Raw genomic sequence first — 16,334 nt, 5'->3', positions numbered from 1 at the left:
TGCCTGCCAGTAATGCTGACTGTTTGCAAAAGGAACTCTGATGTACAATTACATGCAAGCACAGGAAACACACCTGTAATCAGGTGTACTGTAGCTATATACAAAGCCAACACTTGCCTGTGGATGAATAATCTACCACTCATAACCTTTCCCCAGCCCTCCTTTACAGAAAATGTCTGAGTATTTTTAGATATGCTAATAAGATTAAGCTGACAAAATAGTTCCTCAAATATGACCTTTAAACAAGAAAATATATAGAAAAATATATAGAAAATATATATAAATATATATAATTAGGAGTCAGAGAAATGTTTGCAAAAAATATATTTATTGATCCCCTTTAAACTTGACACCACAGCTGTGCTTTACATGCACCCAGCGCAGCTTTGAAGAGATAAAACAGTCCTGCCTTTTACATTTCATCAGATATCCTCCTCACAGTTTGGTTTCAGAGGATTTCTTCATTTAGTAAAAAAAAAAAGCAGGAGACAGCTACTGCGTACAGGAGAGCACAGGTGGTGAGTTTAGGTGGCATCTATTGAAGCTGTAAGCGCAGTGGTGTTTCTCTCGTTATGAAGGCTACACACACACACACACACATAGTGCTAAGCTGCAGGCTGCTTCAGCATTTAGGACGAGGTTTTAATTCGTCTGGCTGAGGAGCTTCTTGATGTCTCCCTCGATGTCGATGGTGAGGAACCTCCGGCTGTAACGCTTGAACGGCACACCGTCCGGCCCGATGAGGAACTTCTCGAAGTTCCAGGACACGTCGTTCCTGCACACCGGGCTCCAGATGATCAGCTTGGGGTCGGTCATCAGAGACGTTGCGTCGTCGCTGGGTGTTGGAAGCTTGTCCTTCAGGAACGCAAACAGGAGGTGGGCGTCCTTCCCGTTCACGTCAATCTTCTCAAAGAGCTGAAACTTGGGCTCGAAGCCATTTCCAGGACGGACATACTTCAGCGACAGGAGGATCTCTTCATTCTTGCAGTTCTCCTGCACACAGTTACACTCTTGGCTCATTCTTATCGGGAAGAACCAGAAAATACAAACTTCCCTGTTCCCTACAGCAAGTACTCAATATTATTTGAATCCCACCAATAACTATGTATCAATAAGTAACTAGTAACAATAACCTGTGTAGTCCTTCAGCGCCTTATAAAATATTAACCATTTTAAAGTATATTTCATATTGCGTAAAAACTCTTTGTTGTAAGACGAAAATCTCACACACAGCCACAACTTCCTCCTTCCTAAAAGTCACCAATGCTTTGCGCATTCAGCTAATATAATAACAGCACTAATAACCCATGGATTTAGACGTGTCTCTTGTACTTACAAGCTGACTAATATTATACTAAAGCCCAATCTAAAACTTGCCAGTAAACTTGGAAACTATACAAGATTAAACCTTTAAATAAGGGGTGGAAATAACTTCCTCTAATTTGATTAAATACAAATAAGTCAGCCATTTCCGGGAAAATAGGATAAATTAACGGTGAAAGCAGGAAATTTAGAGTAACGATACTTACAGAATGATTATTTCTAGACTGACGGGATAGAAAGGCCTTAGCCATGTGCTCCAAAGCGCAGATAGACGGGATAAATTTCTCACCTGATGGCCGAACTGGTTGCAGGGTACTCCCAAGATCACAAGCCCCTTGCTGGCGTACCGCTCGTGGAGCTCGTTCATCTGGGTGTAATCCCTGACGGTCGTACCTCAGAGAGAAGCGACATTCTCAATGAGGACGACTTTGCCCTTTAGGGACGAGAAATTAAACGTCTCCCCGGTCAACAGTTTGGCCGTGAGGTCGTAAAAACTTGTAGCCATTGTTTTGTTTTCTTTTCTTCCTCCTTTCTTCAGGTAGAGCAGATGCCTTCTTCACTACCAACACAGTGCGCGCTTCTGTTTCTTTGGACCAGCTTTATATGGTCAAAGAGCTTGTATTGCCTGCCAAGAAAGTTCACTCCCTGAAATTAGTGGGCTGGTATACCACGCAGGGCGATAACCTGCTCCAAACACCCCTGAGAACCTGTGAATTGATATGTGTACATGTGAATTGATTTGCACATGTACACTGTCTGTATTCATTGCACATTTGTGTCCTGCCTCTTTTCCACTGCCCCAATTTGGCTGCAGGTGCAAAGCCAGGCCTACCTTGGTGCTTCTTCAGAACTGGCCCACATTTTCTAAATTTTCTGTGGAAACAAAATCAGCTATTTGAGCTGCATCTGCATGTCATCAGTTGAGAGCAAAAAAGTAAAAAAATAAAGAAAGTATACAATAAGTACAGTTAAAGCTGAATGTACATGCAAATACTTTGTAGGCGGACTTTCAAAATACACACTAATGTATTGTCATGAAAATATTGTGGGGTTCCATACAGGCTCATGTATAAATATGATTATTTATTTTTAATAAAAATTTACTTATAAAAACGATATTTATTAATATATTTTTTATGTAAATAAGTAATGCATTAACTTAATAAATTTAAATATTAGCGGGACAATGTTGTCGGCAAACTAAGAGAGACGAAGAAGAAAGCAAGGGGCACTGCAATAGCTTGATCCAGTGTACTCTTTGATGGAGTTGCTCGTCCCGTAAAGCCGGTTCAGTTATTAAGTATCCAGTCCCAAACGCTTAAGTATGACCAACTCATACAAACCGGCTGAGTGTTTGAAAATGAAAATATTGCACATTTCTGACGGACTGCAGTCAAATACAGCACACAGATCAGTAAACAGAATGACCTATAACGGTGCAGTTATGGCTGTATAGCTGAGCTCTTCTAGCAGCCAATAGGATGCGCGAGTGTGACGACACTGATGACGCGGAGCTGTTTGGCGCGGAAGTTTGTTTTGTAACTTCGGTGTTTGGTCGTCCGTGGCTTCGTCTGCTCAGTAAAAGTATGTCTACCATTTTTCATAAAAACATTTCTGTCAACCTTACCAGAACATTTCATATCGACATGATGTTAAAGACAAAAAGCACGTTTGTGTTAAAGTTATTGAACTGTGTCGTTTATTATAGCGACAGTGGTTACCGTCCCCTCCTTTTTTAACTCCCCTATGTGTGTGTGTGTATGGTAGCCTAATATAGCTATTAACAGCCTTCTGTCCTTCATATTTCATCAGATGATGCGCAAAAAGCGACGCTCCTCCGTGGATAAAGGAGAGGGAGCTCCTGTAGCACCTAGTAAGTTTAAAACGTGTATGTGTATAAGGCATGTTTCTCCGTGTATTCCCAAAAATTTCATCAGTCTTGGGAGCTAAGTAGCACCTCTGTTGACACATTTTCCCGCGAGAGAAGCTGTATAGCTGTTTTCTGTGATATTGTTTTTGAAGGTTTATATCTGCTTTCAGAAGTGAAGAAGAGTCGCAGCGCTGGTCGCCAGTCTAAGGAAGCTGCCCCAGAGGAGACCAATCAGTGTGTGTTTGTTGACTTTGTCAGAGTGGCCGGTGTCACATTGAGACAGGGCGGCATGCCTAACGAGATAGGTAAACGCACTCAATTCAGTTTTGAAACAAAGCAGGGCTGTAAATGAAATGAGATGCTCACCTACATCTGGTCTTATCCCTCTCCAGGTGTTGACCAAGTAGTGTTTCAGAGACGAATACAGCAGCAAATTCAGAAGAGCCCCAGGTATCCTGGTGTGAGTATAAACCGTACAACAACCCTACAGTAAACACAAAAATACAACAAAAAACACGTTTCCCCCTAAGTTCCTACTTTTCATCTCTTAGATCATTCAAGAATTCATCACAGCACTGGAGTCATATATGGAGAACACTGACAGGTTTAGGAACTGCCTTCTTCCATGCATCCCACAGTCGTCTAATCGAGACTCCAGGTAAACATCCCATAAACAACCAATGAATTATAAGGCTACTTTTGACAGCTCCATAAATTATGGAGGACACAGCTAGAAGTTGGACTAAGCTAATAAAACTGATATGTTTTCATGTGTGCTGCAGTTCTGTCAGTTCATTCCAGGAAAGCCTGCTGCGGATGTTGTTGGGGATTGAAATGTTACAGGTGAGATTTTCTGTGATCACCTCTAAAAGAAAACTGCATTTTCACAAGCACAGTCAAAATGAAAAGCAGTATGTATTAGTACAAATACACTACCACAAATCCCCAATCATCTGTCCTTTTTTTTTAATAGACTTCCATCATTAACACCTTGCTTGAGAAGCTCCCTGAGTATATGTTAGATAGGTCAGTATTTCCTGACATTTTGATGTACTACACAATTTTTTGGTTTAAAATTTGGAATACTTTTAATATGTCTTTAAAAAAAATCTAACTGTCTTCTCTACTCCATAGTACCAGCGATGGAGGAGTTAGTATCCCACGCATTATTATTAACCAACTCAAATGGCTAGACAGAGTTGCGGACGCTAAGGTAATCATTTGTTTGATGACAGGTTTTGTTGCTTTTGTAATTGAAGGTGTGTCTGGCCTGTTGAGTTTGTCCTATAATCACATGTTTCTTCTTTTGTGCTTATTTATCTTCCTGCAGGATTTGGCGTCGAAGCTCATGGAGTTGGTGTCAGTAGCTCCGGCGGAGGTTCAGTGTGACATCATCACCAGTTTGCCAGAGATACTGGAAGACTCCCAGCACAATGATATAGCCAGGGAGCTCAAGTATGTACACTAAATCTCTAACACACATGTGCTGTGGTCAATCTGTGTTTTAAGGTTGCTGCTAATACCACTCCTCTCTGCAGCTCTTTACTCCAGGAGAAGACTCAGTTGACCGTTCCCATCCTGGATGCCCTTTCTAGTCTTAACCTCGCATCTTCATTGCTGACAGAGGTAGTGTGCACATGCACATATAAACACACATGTGCACTGGTAGAAATGCGTTCTTACTTGTTGCTTCTCTGGCTTTTCAGGTCCGTGGAGCTGTTATGGCCACGCTGGCTGCTGTGCAGCTAGAGGACCTCCCTGTAGTGGTCAAGTTCATCCTGCACTCTGTGTCGGCCTCTGATGCATACGAGGTCAGAGTGGTCAAGCAATACAAAAAATCCCCATACACACCATAATTTTACTAAATGAATGGATATGAGAAGTGGTTCCTTGTTTTTAGGTTGTCTGTAATCTTCGAAAAAAGCTGGAGCTTGAGCAATGCGTCCTTCCGCCTGTGCTGCAAGTCTCTCAGAGTCGTATGAATAGCAAAGCACCAGGCGGGTAAGATAACACGCATTCCAATTAATTTATAGCCCAGTATCAAAACATGTGACACACCTGAAGTTTTGAAGTAATAAATGTGGTTTGTTGGTGATGTGATCCAGTTTTTGATGTTTTTGATGCAGGTCTGCCTCCGCGGCAGCAGCTGGCAGCAGCCAGGACAGCATCTCGTTGATACTGGACTGCATCAAGTCTGCAGTGCGATTCCAGAAAACCATTTCTGAGGCTTGGATCAAGGTATGAAATGAACTAATGTTCTTATGGCCCCTCACTTAACTGACTGAGTCAATTGCTTGTGTCAGTGACTTAAATGTACTTTTCCCCCCCTCTCTCTCTCTTTCTCTCTGTTTTTTTAATAGGCCATAGAGTCTGTGGATGAGGTGGAGGGGCATAAGGTAAGTTCAGCATATTCCCAAAGAATGCTAACTGACGGCTTGGTCCCATTCTTAGGTCTATACACTGGTTCTCAAACAGAAGGGGGCCATGGGTCACCAGGTGAAAAATTCATGGCTGTATACATAAGAAGAAGTTGAATTAATATAATTTATGCAGTTAAGCTGCTGATTTTGTATTTAGTGACAGATTTAAAACATTCTGGGGTGACGAGTGTGATTTTAGCTTCTGTATCGTCAGAGTTTGAGAACCACGGGCATCCAAAAGTCTCCACTATTAGAAAGCTATTGGATAGTTACTTTTAACATTTCAAGCACATTTCTTCATAACATCTGGATAATTTTACAGAAATTAATTTCTCTTGCTTATCATAGTGACTTGTTTGAGTCCACCACCATGTATACATGCACCTACTAGACCATGTTGTTACTCATCTTTACTGATGTCAACTGTCACAGTTGGATTATGGGAAACATTTTGAAGGAGGACATTTAGGAAGCCTGTTTATACACCACATTAAGGTTTTTAGGCATCTCTTTGTAATATTTCTGCTTTGCCACGTTAGGTCATGGATCTCCTGGTGCTGCTCATTCTTCACTCCACCAATGCCAACCAGAGCCGACGGGGGGCAGAAAGAGTGCTGAAGGTCAAAGTGAGAAATGGACTGATCCAAGAGGCTCTGTTACAGAGAACCTTCAGGGACTACGCTCAGGTGGGTCAGCCTGTAGAAAGAGAAGCTTAAATATAAGAACACAAGCCCAGTGCAGTTTTTTTTTAAAATTTTTAATACTTCATTGTATTTATTATTGTTCTTGTTTTAGGTCATGCGAGGGTACTTCCCCTCCACCCTTGCTTTAGCTCAGAGTTTGGTACGCTCACCCGACCCCTGCGTGGTGCCTTTCGGAGGAAACATGTACCTACATGCGTTCACTGCGTTTGACTCTTACTGCCATCAGGTGAGTTTGAGAATAATTTGAATCATGCGTAAATGTTTCTAAATACAGATTCTTCTGAGTAATTCAACCCCGTGGTATTTTAATAGGAGGTGGTGGGCTCTCTCGTGACCCACGTGTGCAGTGGTGTGGGTGGAGAGGTGGACGTGGCTCTGGAGCTGCTCTGTGGTCTGGTTAACGAGAAACCCTCGGAAATGGCCATGTATGCTGTTTTTGTCAAGGTGACGAGGCGATCGAAACATTGTAGCTGCAAATCAAATATACAAAGCAAGCAGCGTGCGGATGATGGCTTTTCTTACCCAGCAGCGGTGTTTTTAAAATGTTTTTGGTTCTGATTGTAACCAGTCATGATATTTGACATAGGGAATCTTGGACTACATGGACAACCTCACTCCGCAGCAGATTCGAAGACTTTTCCACCTTCTGAGCAAACTGGCCTTTGGACAGAAGCAAGGATCTCACATTCAGGTGCAAAATCACGCATTCGGGGGATCCAGATATTGGACAGCCCAGCCTTGGACACTTTTTCTGCTTTTTTTTAAATTTTTTACTGTCCCTCATCTACTGACCTGTGTTCTTCTGTTTTATTCCAAACAGGATGATATGCACATAGTGATCCGCAAACAGCTCTCCAGCACTGTGCCCAAGTACAAGCGCATTGGCATCATTGGTGCTGTGATGATTGTAGGCAGCATGGGGGCTTTCAGGTAAAAACTTGTTTGGCAAACATTAGATAAGCATCTTGTTTACTCTGTGATTTAATTTTTCGGTGTCATCAGCAGACTCTGTCCCTAACCTCTTTTGTCTGTTCCAGGTCCAAAGCGAAGGAATCGCAGAGCAGGTCGCTGTCCCAGGAGACAATCAGACAGGTACGTATTAGCCATTAAAACAAGTGGTGCTAATGATTTTTTTTATTGATTACTCTTTAAAATCTCATTATTCTTTTATCTTTGCCACATCTTTGCCTGTTTTATTTAAGATAACAGTGTTTGATCAGCTAGTATTTAAATATATGGTGTATCTACATTGTAAAAACTTCAGAGCCTTTCAAACTTTGGACCCTTTCATTTTGGTTGAACCAGTATTTTTTTTCCTTTGAAGTCTGTCACAGATCTCCAGTTATGTTTGTTTTTCCCGCTGCAGGTGACGGCTCTGTTGGAGCTGGTGAAGTCGAGCAGTGAAAGCTCACCTGAGGCTGCAGCTCTTTATTATGATGAACTGGCCAACCTGATTTTGAGCTCTACTCTGGACCCACAGGTCCAGGTATGTCTCAGAAACTCACAAAACCTTCTCTCTTATTCTGCAATATGTAGAATATCTCACTCTTGCTGCTTAAGAGGCTTTTTCAAATGCAGTTTGTCATGTTGTACTGAAGGCAAACTGGAGGCTACATTTACTGTCTCATCATGAGGTCCAAAGTAGCATTATGTGAAGCTATAGGTGATAGCTGGTCAACATTCTAGCGTTAGTGCAGCGGTCCCCAACCTTTTTTGCGCCACGGACCGGTTTATGCCCGACAATATTTTCATGTACCGGCCTTTAAGGTGTCGCGGATAAATACAACAAAATAAAACTAGTACCAGTACCGAAAAAAAGAAAATTTATTCATAACACACGTGAAAAGACCCAGGAAAACCGAGTAAACGATAAAAACGATAACAAAATAACGCTGAAAACCGATAAAAACCCTGAAAACTATACATTTCACACCTGAGCCTCAACTCTCGCGGCCCGGTACCAAACGACTCACGGACCGGTACCGGTCCGAGGCCCGGGGGTTGGGCACCGCTGCGTTAGTGGATATGATTACAAAGATGTCTTTGCTCAGACATAACTTTTAATTCTTATCTTTCTTTGTGGTAGTTTCTATTTCTTTTTAAAACTGTTTTTATACATTAATAACTGTACGCGTTATACTTTAAAGTAAAAACTGATTGTACTGTACTTTGTAAGATGAAACCTTCCTGTTATTTTCTTTATTCTTCTAGGACATGATTGGAAAAAGTGTCCTTCAAGACTTTGAGGATGACTTTGTAGTGGACCTGGGCCCGGAAATATCAGGGTTAGTGATGATGACGTAGTAACTGTTTTCAGCATACTGAGTTATATTTTTATATAATTGGTATCACTGAGCCGCCCTGTTTTTTGTCTTTTTGTTTTTTTTCAGGTCCTTTCCCTTTCCGGCCCGTGCAATGTACAAATTGTATGAAGATGAGGATCAGGGAGGCATTGCTATCAACCTGATGCCTCTACTGGCCAAAGACATCCAAAACAAAGGAGAGCTGCAAAATCAAGTCAATAAGGCACATAAGTGAGTCGTCCCCATGATAAGAGAATGCTCAATCAATAACCTGTTTTGCTCATTGTATTTACTGTATTTGATATTTCCTGTTTGTTGTATTTGTGGGAGCAGGCGAGTGTCTTCTCTGTGTTTGTCCCCATTTTTCCGTCTCCTGAGGTTGTGTGTGGAGAAGCGGCATCAGGGAGACTTGGAGGAAATTGACGGCCTTCTGGGTGAGGAAGAGGGAGTGACGAATACTTTTTGGAAACCGGTATGGTATTGTGGCTATAAAGCAGTTTATGCTTATGTGTTTATGTGCTTCATTACAGGGTGCCCTCTGATCCTAACAGACATGGACGTAGTAGAGAAAGTTGAGAGCTTGTCAAAAGCTGAGAGGGAGTTCCTCTGTACTTTGCTTTTTCACACCATCAACTGGTTCAGAGAGGTAACTGCATGTTAATGTCAGTTCACTTATTTGGAAAAGACAAGATGTGTGACTGAAGCCCCAGCCACACAGCAACACTTTTCCCCTAGTGGCTGGTCTCTAGGCCTGCGTGTCTGTCGCCTAAAGCTGTGTGTGTTTTTCCACAGGTGGTAAATGCATTCTGTACACAAAAAGACACAGATATGAAGATGAGAGTACTGACTCGCTTGCAGAACATCACTTATCTTCAGACGCTGTTGGAGAGAGCTCTGGCAGGTGTGTTTTTGATCCAACAATAAAAGGACTTAGAACCCCTCTTTTCTGCCCTGCAGTGTCAGTTTTACTAACAATTTACTTTATTTTGACTTTCAGGAACACCTGGCTATGTGCCACCTATTGCTAATTTTGATGGAGACAGTACAGATGGGATTGTACCTAATTCCACTGTTCCTGTGAATAAGATAAAGAAAGGTGAGTCCACCTGTAACAGGATATTTTAGCCTACATTGTTTATATGCTTCTGTTATGTGTATGTTAGTTATACATAATAACATTGACCTCGTTATGCTATTTAGATGGCACAGGAAAGAAAAGGAAGGCCTCTGGTAAGAATTCTTCAGAAAGCAGCTCACAGGCTGAAGAGGCGACAGAAGCAGATGAAACTCAGCAGGTAAGCATCTCACAAAGTCGACCCTCTCATGTGTTTGTTTAAAGCAAAACAAACTAAAACATGAACTTGCTTGTGATCAAGGAGCAGCCAGAAAAGGAGAAGGTAAAGGAGATCCGGCCAGGTGTCAGCCTGGCGTCCTACAGACCGTTTTTTAGGGAGCTCGACATGGAGGTGCTTAGCGTTCTGCAGTGTGGGCTGCTGTCACGCTCGCTGCTGGACTCTGAGCTCCACACAAAGGTAAATATGCGTTTTTGGAAACGTGTGCTGCTTTATGTATTTTACAACTATACCGTGTGCACCATTTGAATCAAGCTAATGTTTTTGCATTGCTAAGGTGCGAGAGGAGGTTCTGCTGGGCCCTGCTGAGCTCGTCTTCCTCCTGGAGGATATGCTTCGCAAATTAGAGTTTAGTCTAACAGCTGCCCCGGCCAAAAGAGCTCCATTCCTCAAGGTGTGGAAAAAAGCATAGCAACAGTAGTAACGAGCATTATGGAGCAATGTTAGAGAAAACAAATACTCTGTCACAATAAACACTGCTCATTTTAGGTTAACATTTCATATATTGTAGCAGGAATTCTAGTCACAGATGGAGCAATTTATTTAGACCAAATTAATTTAAGCCTGTTTGTCCTTGAAACTCAATAGTTTCATACAGTATAAATTTAATAATTTAACTGTAATTATTGAACTATGTTCCTGTGTAGGGAAGAACTGATAAGAGTGTGGGCTTCTCCCACCTCCAGCAAAGGAGCTCTAAGGATATTGCCTCTTGTTGTGTCCAACTTATGCCTGCTCTCTGCTCACACCTGGAGAACTGCCACAACCACTTCCAGGTATCGAATCATTAAATGTCTTGACTTCAGATGGGAAATCACGTTTTTAAGAAATTCTCACACATGCTTTCGCTCTTTCACAGATTATGCTATCTGAAAACAACGGCGTTGTTGATGGACCTGCAACAGATGTGGAGGAATACCAGTTAATGTCTTCAGCCTATCAGCTGCTCCTGCAGGTCCTGAACACTACCTTCAGCTGGTAAGGAGAAACAGCAGCACTGATGTTTACCTCAGAAGACATCTAGAGCAGTGTGCCTTGAGAAGTGTTTGCCTCAGTCTGACTGGTGTTGGGTTTTATGTGATATATATATATATATATATATATATATACACACACACACACAAATGTGCATCTCTCAGGTCTGGGTTTAGTCAACCAGCACAGAAGAGCTTACTGAAGAAGGCTCTGGGAGTTTTTGCTGGACGACTCAAAGAGGGAGGTGCTGAGCTGACTCTGGAGCAGCTTGTGAAGTGAGTGGTTAAGTTTTAAGACTCTGCTAGAGGACACTTCTCTAAATAGTTTGATTTGTTTTTTTCATCTCTCACTAAGAAGTCTTATTTCTGCGGTAGATGCTTACATGTAAAAAAAAAAGAAAAAAAAGATTTGATATCCAGGGACCAAGCTATTGTTGACAGAATGCTCCCCACGAAACTCTTTCTCTCTCTTCTTCTTCCTCTGTTTTTATTTTAGACATTTCTGATATTTGTGTTTCATAACATAATAAATGCATTTGTTTTCTCTGTTTTGTTTTTTAGACACAGTTTTGAATATCTGCTCAACTTCCGCAGCACAGTGCCAAATCTCAGCATAGCTCTGTGTCTCTCTCAGCTTCTCTCCACTGTGTCAGAGAAAGGAGGAAATCCTGCCGCTTACAGAGAGCAGACTGGTTGGGCTAATACGATGCCTCATTTTAATTCACTTGAATTATTTTCAAAGAGTGTGTGAGGACCTGATTTATTTATTTTTCTTGGTTTAGCATCCCTTGCACGGCGTTTCTTGAACCAGGACTGGGTGACGGCCAGTGGCGAGAAGGAGCGAGGCACCAAATTCAATGAAGCACTTCACACTCTCCTGAGGTACGTCTGCATTTTTTGTGGCCCTCTAGTGCAAATGTAAACTCAAATGAAAGCAGCTAAAAGTCTTGAGTATACACTGACTGGTCACTTTATTAGGTACACCGTGGTAGTACTGAGTTATACTTCATTCAAGCACAGATTCACCAAGGTTGCTGGAAACATTCCTCAGAGATTTTGGTCTATATTGACACAATATATCACACAGCTCCTGCAGATTTGTTGGCTACAATCTCCCGTTCCATCACATCCCAGAGATGCACTTTTGGATGGGATCTGGTGATTGTTGAAGCTAGGTCAAGTTAAAGAAACCACTTTGACTGGTCATTTACTTCATGTCTTCCCCCTGATCTTTCTTCCAGCTTTCTTGTTTTCTCTCCACTGTAAAACCCCAAAAATATATTTTAAGAAAATAAACCACATTCATGTTGTTCCAGCTTTGTGAGATGGTGCATAATCCTATTGGAAGGAGCCATCAAAAAATTGCTTACAGTATGGGAAGGGCTCGGATAGACTGTGTTGTTTAAAGATGCTCATTTGGTACTAAGGGACCCCCCCCAAAAATGTCTCCCACTCCATAACAACACAACCATAACCCTGAACCATTGACGCAAAACAGGATGGATCCATGCGTTCATGTTGTTTACACCAGATTCTGACTCTGCTATCCAAATGTTGCAGTAAAAATCTTGAAACATCAGATGAGGGAACATTCTTCCAATCTTCTGTTTCCTAATTTTGCTGATCCTGTGCAAATTGCTGATCTGCCTCATACCTTGATTGTAACAAGTGGTTATTTGATTTATTGTTGCCTTCCTACAAACTCATAGAGAGCTTGCTGTTCTCTGTTGACTGGTGACATCTAGAAAGTTGTTTCGACCATGTCTGCAAGCCTAAACGTGTTTAGTTGCCATGTTTTGGGCTGATTGGATATTTGCACTAACCAGCAGTTGAGCCGGTGTACCTAACAAAGCAGCCGGTGAGTGCATATAAATATATCACCAGTAGGCGATAAAAAATTAAGTACATCACACATCAGTGTCAAATTTAGTCTAAGGTAATTCAGAAATCAGAATCACGATCTTTTTATCTTGCAATATCTTTTTCTTCGGCTGCCTCTGTAGCATCTATCTGGAACATGTTGATGATATTCTAAAGGCAGTGGAGGAAATAGCTGCTCAAGGAATCCCAGAGCTCATCAATGCATCAAAAGATGAGAGCTCTGCTTCCTGGCCCACTCTCAGCAGGTAGGTCTCTACCATGAGCTCTTGATTCTCAGTCATACTGGAGTCAACTCTGGTGATTGTACTGTTGGTTAAGCTGTTAGATTAAGATCTGAGTCTTTGGTTTTCTCTCTTTCATCAGGCAGACATTCCTGGTGTTCTACAAAGTCTTGATGGCAGAGCTTGAGAAAGCTGTTCGCAAGATTCCTGCTAGCAAAATGAGTGACAACACTGAGGTCAGCCACTAGGTGTCACACTGTCCAGCATGTTCTCCTTTATGTAAATCACAGTAGTCAGACCCATAAACTCAGAAAGTCATGTATGCCTTTCTTCTAGGCTCAGAGTGAGAAACTGCTGACATGGAATCTGGCTGTCAGGGACTTTCACATCCTGGTCAACCTGGTTAAGGTATAACATATAAACTGACTGACTGCTGACCTTTAGCTAAGTATATGGTCACGGTACTGTTGGAAAAGTGATTAGAATGAATGATATTTAAAAAGGGAGTTAATATCCATTCCATGTCACGTGTGTGTTTTTGTCCTTGCAGGTTTTTGATTCTCGGCCCGTTCTCAACGTGTGCTTAAAGGTGAGTGGGTTCTGCATGCTGACTATGATCTCACCTTCACTAACTGTTCAACGTTTTCCTTAACTGGTTTGAATCTTGTATTTGATAGTATGGCCGCCTTTTCCTGGAGTCTTTCCTGAAGTTGGGAATGCCGCTATTGGACTACAGTTTCAAAAGGCACAAGGTAGTTATGAAGCCACTTCACAGCTGTCGGTATACTTTCATGTCAGATCTCCCACCCCCGTCACATGCACACTACACAATGTCATGTTTACTAAAACTCTCAATGGTGCTGTAGGAGAGTATACCCTAACCATGATTTTATATACTGGCAAAATAATAAAAACACCATCAGCGTAGTAATCTAATTAACTTTACCCCACCTTCAGTTAAGCTTGAGGATTGCATACAATGAACCTGAGCTGCTCTGCTGGCTAGCTATATGATAAGACCATTTTAAGCCAAGGATCTTTCCCTATGTTATGTTCTGCAAAGAAAAGTTTATATATCAGCACATATTGGAAAATATTTGTCCATGCTGATGAACCTGTAATAGACATGGCGATGCTTGTATCTTTCAAGGAGGATGTCCAGAGTTTGCTGAAGACCTTCCAGCTCAGCACTCGGCAGCTTCATCACATGTGTGGACATTCTAAGGTAATTTGATTATTTCTGTTAAATTGAAGAAAGAACCGAGTCTGTGTAGTGTTCACCTTTATCCTCGGGATTTCTTTAACTGATTATAATACATTGGTGCTCAGATGCATCAGGATACCAGCTTGACCAACCACGTGCCAGCCTTGAAGAAGAGCCTCGAGCTGTTTCTATACAGAGTGAAGGCCATGCTGACGCTCAACAACTGTCAGGAGGCCTTTTGGATGGGTAATCTGAAGAATCGCAACCTGAAGGTAAAATATTATTAAGTATTATTGTTTTAATTCCTAATACATTTTAAATCATTAACTTAAAAGAATGATATGATTTACCCTGCAGGGGGAAGAGATTCTTTCTCAGAGGTCACAAGAAGAAGATGATGATGATGATGAGGAGGAGGAGGAGCAGCCAGAGCGTTCACCACCTCCACAGGAGCAGTCAGAAGATGAGGTAATTGTAATTTCTTGTAAAAGATAAAACCTGAATTGGGCCGACACTCCAAAGGCTTTTTGCAGTTTAGACGTTTGTTGCCTATACACTCACACCCTTTGTTAGGTACACCAGTTTCACGGGCTCAGTTAAATTGAACAATGGAAGATTGGAAAAACATTGCTGATGAGTCTTGATTTCAAATGCAACATTTAGATGGTAGGGTCTCTCTTTGGTGTCGACAAAATGAAAAGTATGGATCCATTTTGCCTTATATTAGCAGTTCAGGCTGCTGGTGGTGTTTTAGGCATCTTAGTACCAACTGAACGTTGTTTAAAAATCACAGCCTGCTTGACTATTACTGCTGACCATCATCATAAAGAGATGGACATGGTCAACAGCAATACTCGAGCAGGATAATGTGCCATATCACAAAACTGATTTCCTGAACCATAATAATGAAGTCACTGCACTCAAATGGTCTCCACAGACACCAAATCTCAGTTCAATAGAGCACCTTTAAAAGAGAAATAGCTTTTTGTATCATGGATGTGCAGCCAACAAATCTGCAGCAGCTGTGTGATGCTGTCATGCCAATATGGACCACAATCTCTGAGAAATGTGCAGCACCTTGAGTTCAATGTATTAGTAAGGTGTACCTAATAAAGTGGGCAGTGGTGTATATATATTACAATTTGTTGTTTGTTTTTGAATAGTTATTAAACAAAAAAAAAACTTTTTGGCATCTGAAAACTGGTTAAAATAAAACACAAAACAAGCCCCTCCCCCCTCCAATGCACTATACTTACTTTTAGAAGTATTAACTGGTCAGTTAACAGACAGTTGAAGCTGTAGAGCAGTGGGGCCGATAAGATAACTGTCATTCTCTAGCAGGCTAAAAATTAGTGGCTGAGACAGTTAACAGGGAAGCGGTGTACTGTATAACTATGTAACTCTGTCTTACATATAGTCGCTGTATTTATTCTCTACCATTAATGCTGTTTCATGCATGCGTGTTCACAAATAGTCATGTTTACCATGTGTGTGCTGTTATTGTGTGCAGGCCCAGGAGAGTGACTCTGAGGGAATTAAAAAGGTTAACAGAGTGGAGAATGTGGACCAGGAGGATACTTCAGATGACTCTGAGTAATACGTCTTTACTGACATAATAATAAATGTTTGAATCTTCCTATTTTCATTTTTTTTCTATTTACAGGTGAACAAATCTCACTACTGTTAATCCTATTAAATAAGTTATCACACTAGGGCACAGTGTTAAAAAAAGTGTTACATTTGAAAGTGGTGGATGAATATGTCATTCATATGTTATATTTTAAAATGCTTACCAATTTAACGATTCCGATAAAATACCTTGTTTATCAGCTTTGAAACTGTAAAAAAAATAAAAAATAAAAATGATTTTGATGGTTTCATTTAATTTTCAAGACCTCTCTTTTCCAGATCTTGTATAAAATGGTATGTCCTGTCATTAGTTTAATATCACCATAATAATGTAGTGTTTTGACACGCTCTGTCATTTGAGGCAATGTTAGAGAACTTGCGTTTTTTTCTTTGTATTGTAAGCCTGGGAAAATCACATCAGTGCTCAGGCTCAACAGAGCGATCTTTGTTCCC

General features: G+C 41.3%; 2 protein-coding genes across 2 annotated transcripts; one reads left to right on the top strand and one right to left on the bottom strand.

The window, feature by feature from the left end:
• Window positions 1-309: 309 nt before the first annotated feature.
• gpx1b (glutathione peroxidase 1b) lies at window positions 310-1,914 on the bottom strand. Its single transcript, XM_040028713.1, has 2 exons — window positions 1,613-1,914; window positions 310-993 (listed from the first exon to the last, which is right to left on the bottom strand). Exons 1-2 carry the CDS (start codon window positions 1,826-1,828, stop codon window positions 643-645), a joined length of 567 nt encoding a protein of 188 aa, XP_039884647.1. The 5' UTR covers window positions 1,829-1,914; the 3' UTR covers window positions 310-642.
• Window positions 1,915-2,704: 790 nt separating this feature from the next.
• Window positions 2,705-16,112, top strand: fancd2 (FA complementation group D2). Its single transcript, XM_040028707.1, has 44 exons — window positions 2,705-2,907; window positions 3,136-3,196; window positions 3,364-3,498; window positions 3,586-3,653; window positions 3,745-3,851; window positions 3,976-4,036; window positions 4,167-4,219; window positions 4,328-4,406; window positions 4,524-4,648; window positions 4,732-4,819; window positions 4,900-5,004; window positions 5,094-5,194; window positions 5,320-5,431; window positions 5,554-5,589; window positions 6,153-6,299; window positions 6,409-6,543; window positions 6,630-6,761; window positions 6,904-7,008; window positions 7,138-7,247; window positions 7,355-7,409; window positions 7,684-7,803; window positions 8,529-8,602; window positions 8,708-8,851; window positions 8,954-9,054; window positions 9,151-9,266; window positions 9,413-9,521; window positions 9,618-9,716; window positions 9,821-9,915; window positions 9,997-10,152; window positions 10,250-10,366; window positions 10,620-10,748; window positions 10,832-10,950; window positions 11,112-11,222; window positions 11,508-11,638; window positions 11,729-11,828; window positions 12,950-13,072; window positions 13,191-13,284; window positions 13,385-13,456; window positions 13,599-13,637; window positions 13,726-13,800; window positions 14,199-14,273; window positions 14,378-14,524; window positions 14,610-14,720; window positions 15,763-16,112. The coding sequence occupies exons 2-44, from the start codon at window positions 3,136-3,138 to the stop codon at window positions 15,847-15,849; spliced, it is 4,359 nt and encodes a 1,452-aa protein (XP_039884641.1). The 5' UTR covers window positions 2,705-2,907; the 3' UTR covers window positions 15,850-16,112.
• The last annotated feature ends 222 nt before the right edge of the window (window positions 16,113-16,334 follow it).

The sequence above is a fragment of the Simochromis diagramma genome, unplaced genomic scaffold (genome assembly GCF_900408965.1).
Source record: "Simochromis diagramma unplaced genomic scaffold, fSimDia1.1 OVJJ01000483.1, whole genome shotgun sequence".
Lineage (NCBI taxonomy): Eukaryota > Metazoa > Chordata > Actinopteri > Cichliformes > Cichlidae > Simochromis > Simochromis diagramma.
The sequence above is the reverse complement of the archived record's forward strand: the minus strand, read 5'-3'. Positions and strand labels throughout refer to the sequence as shown.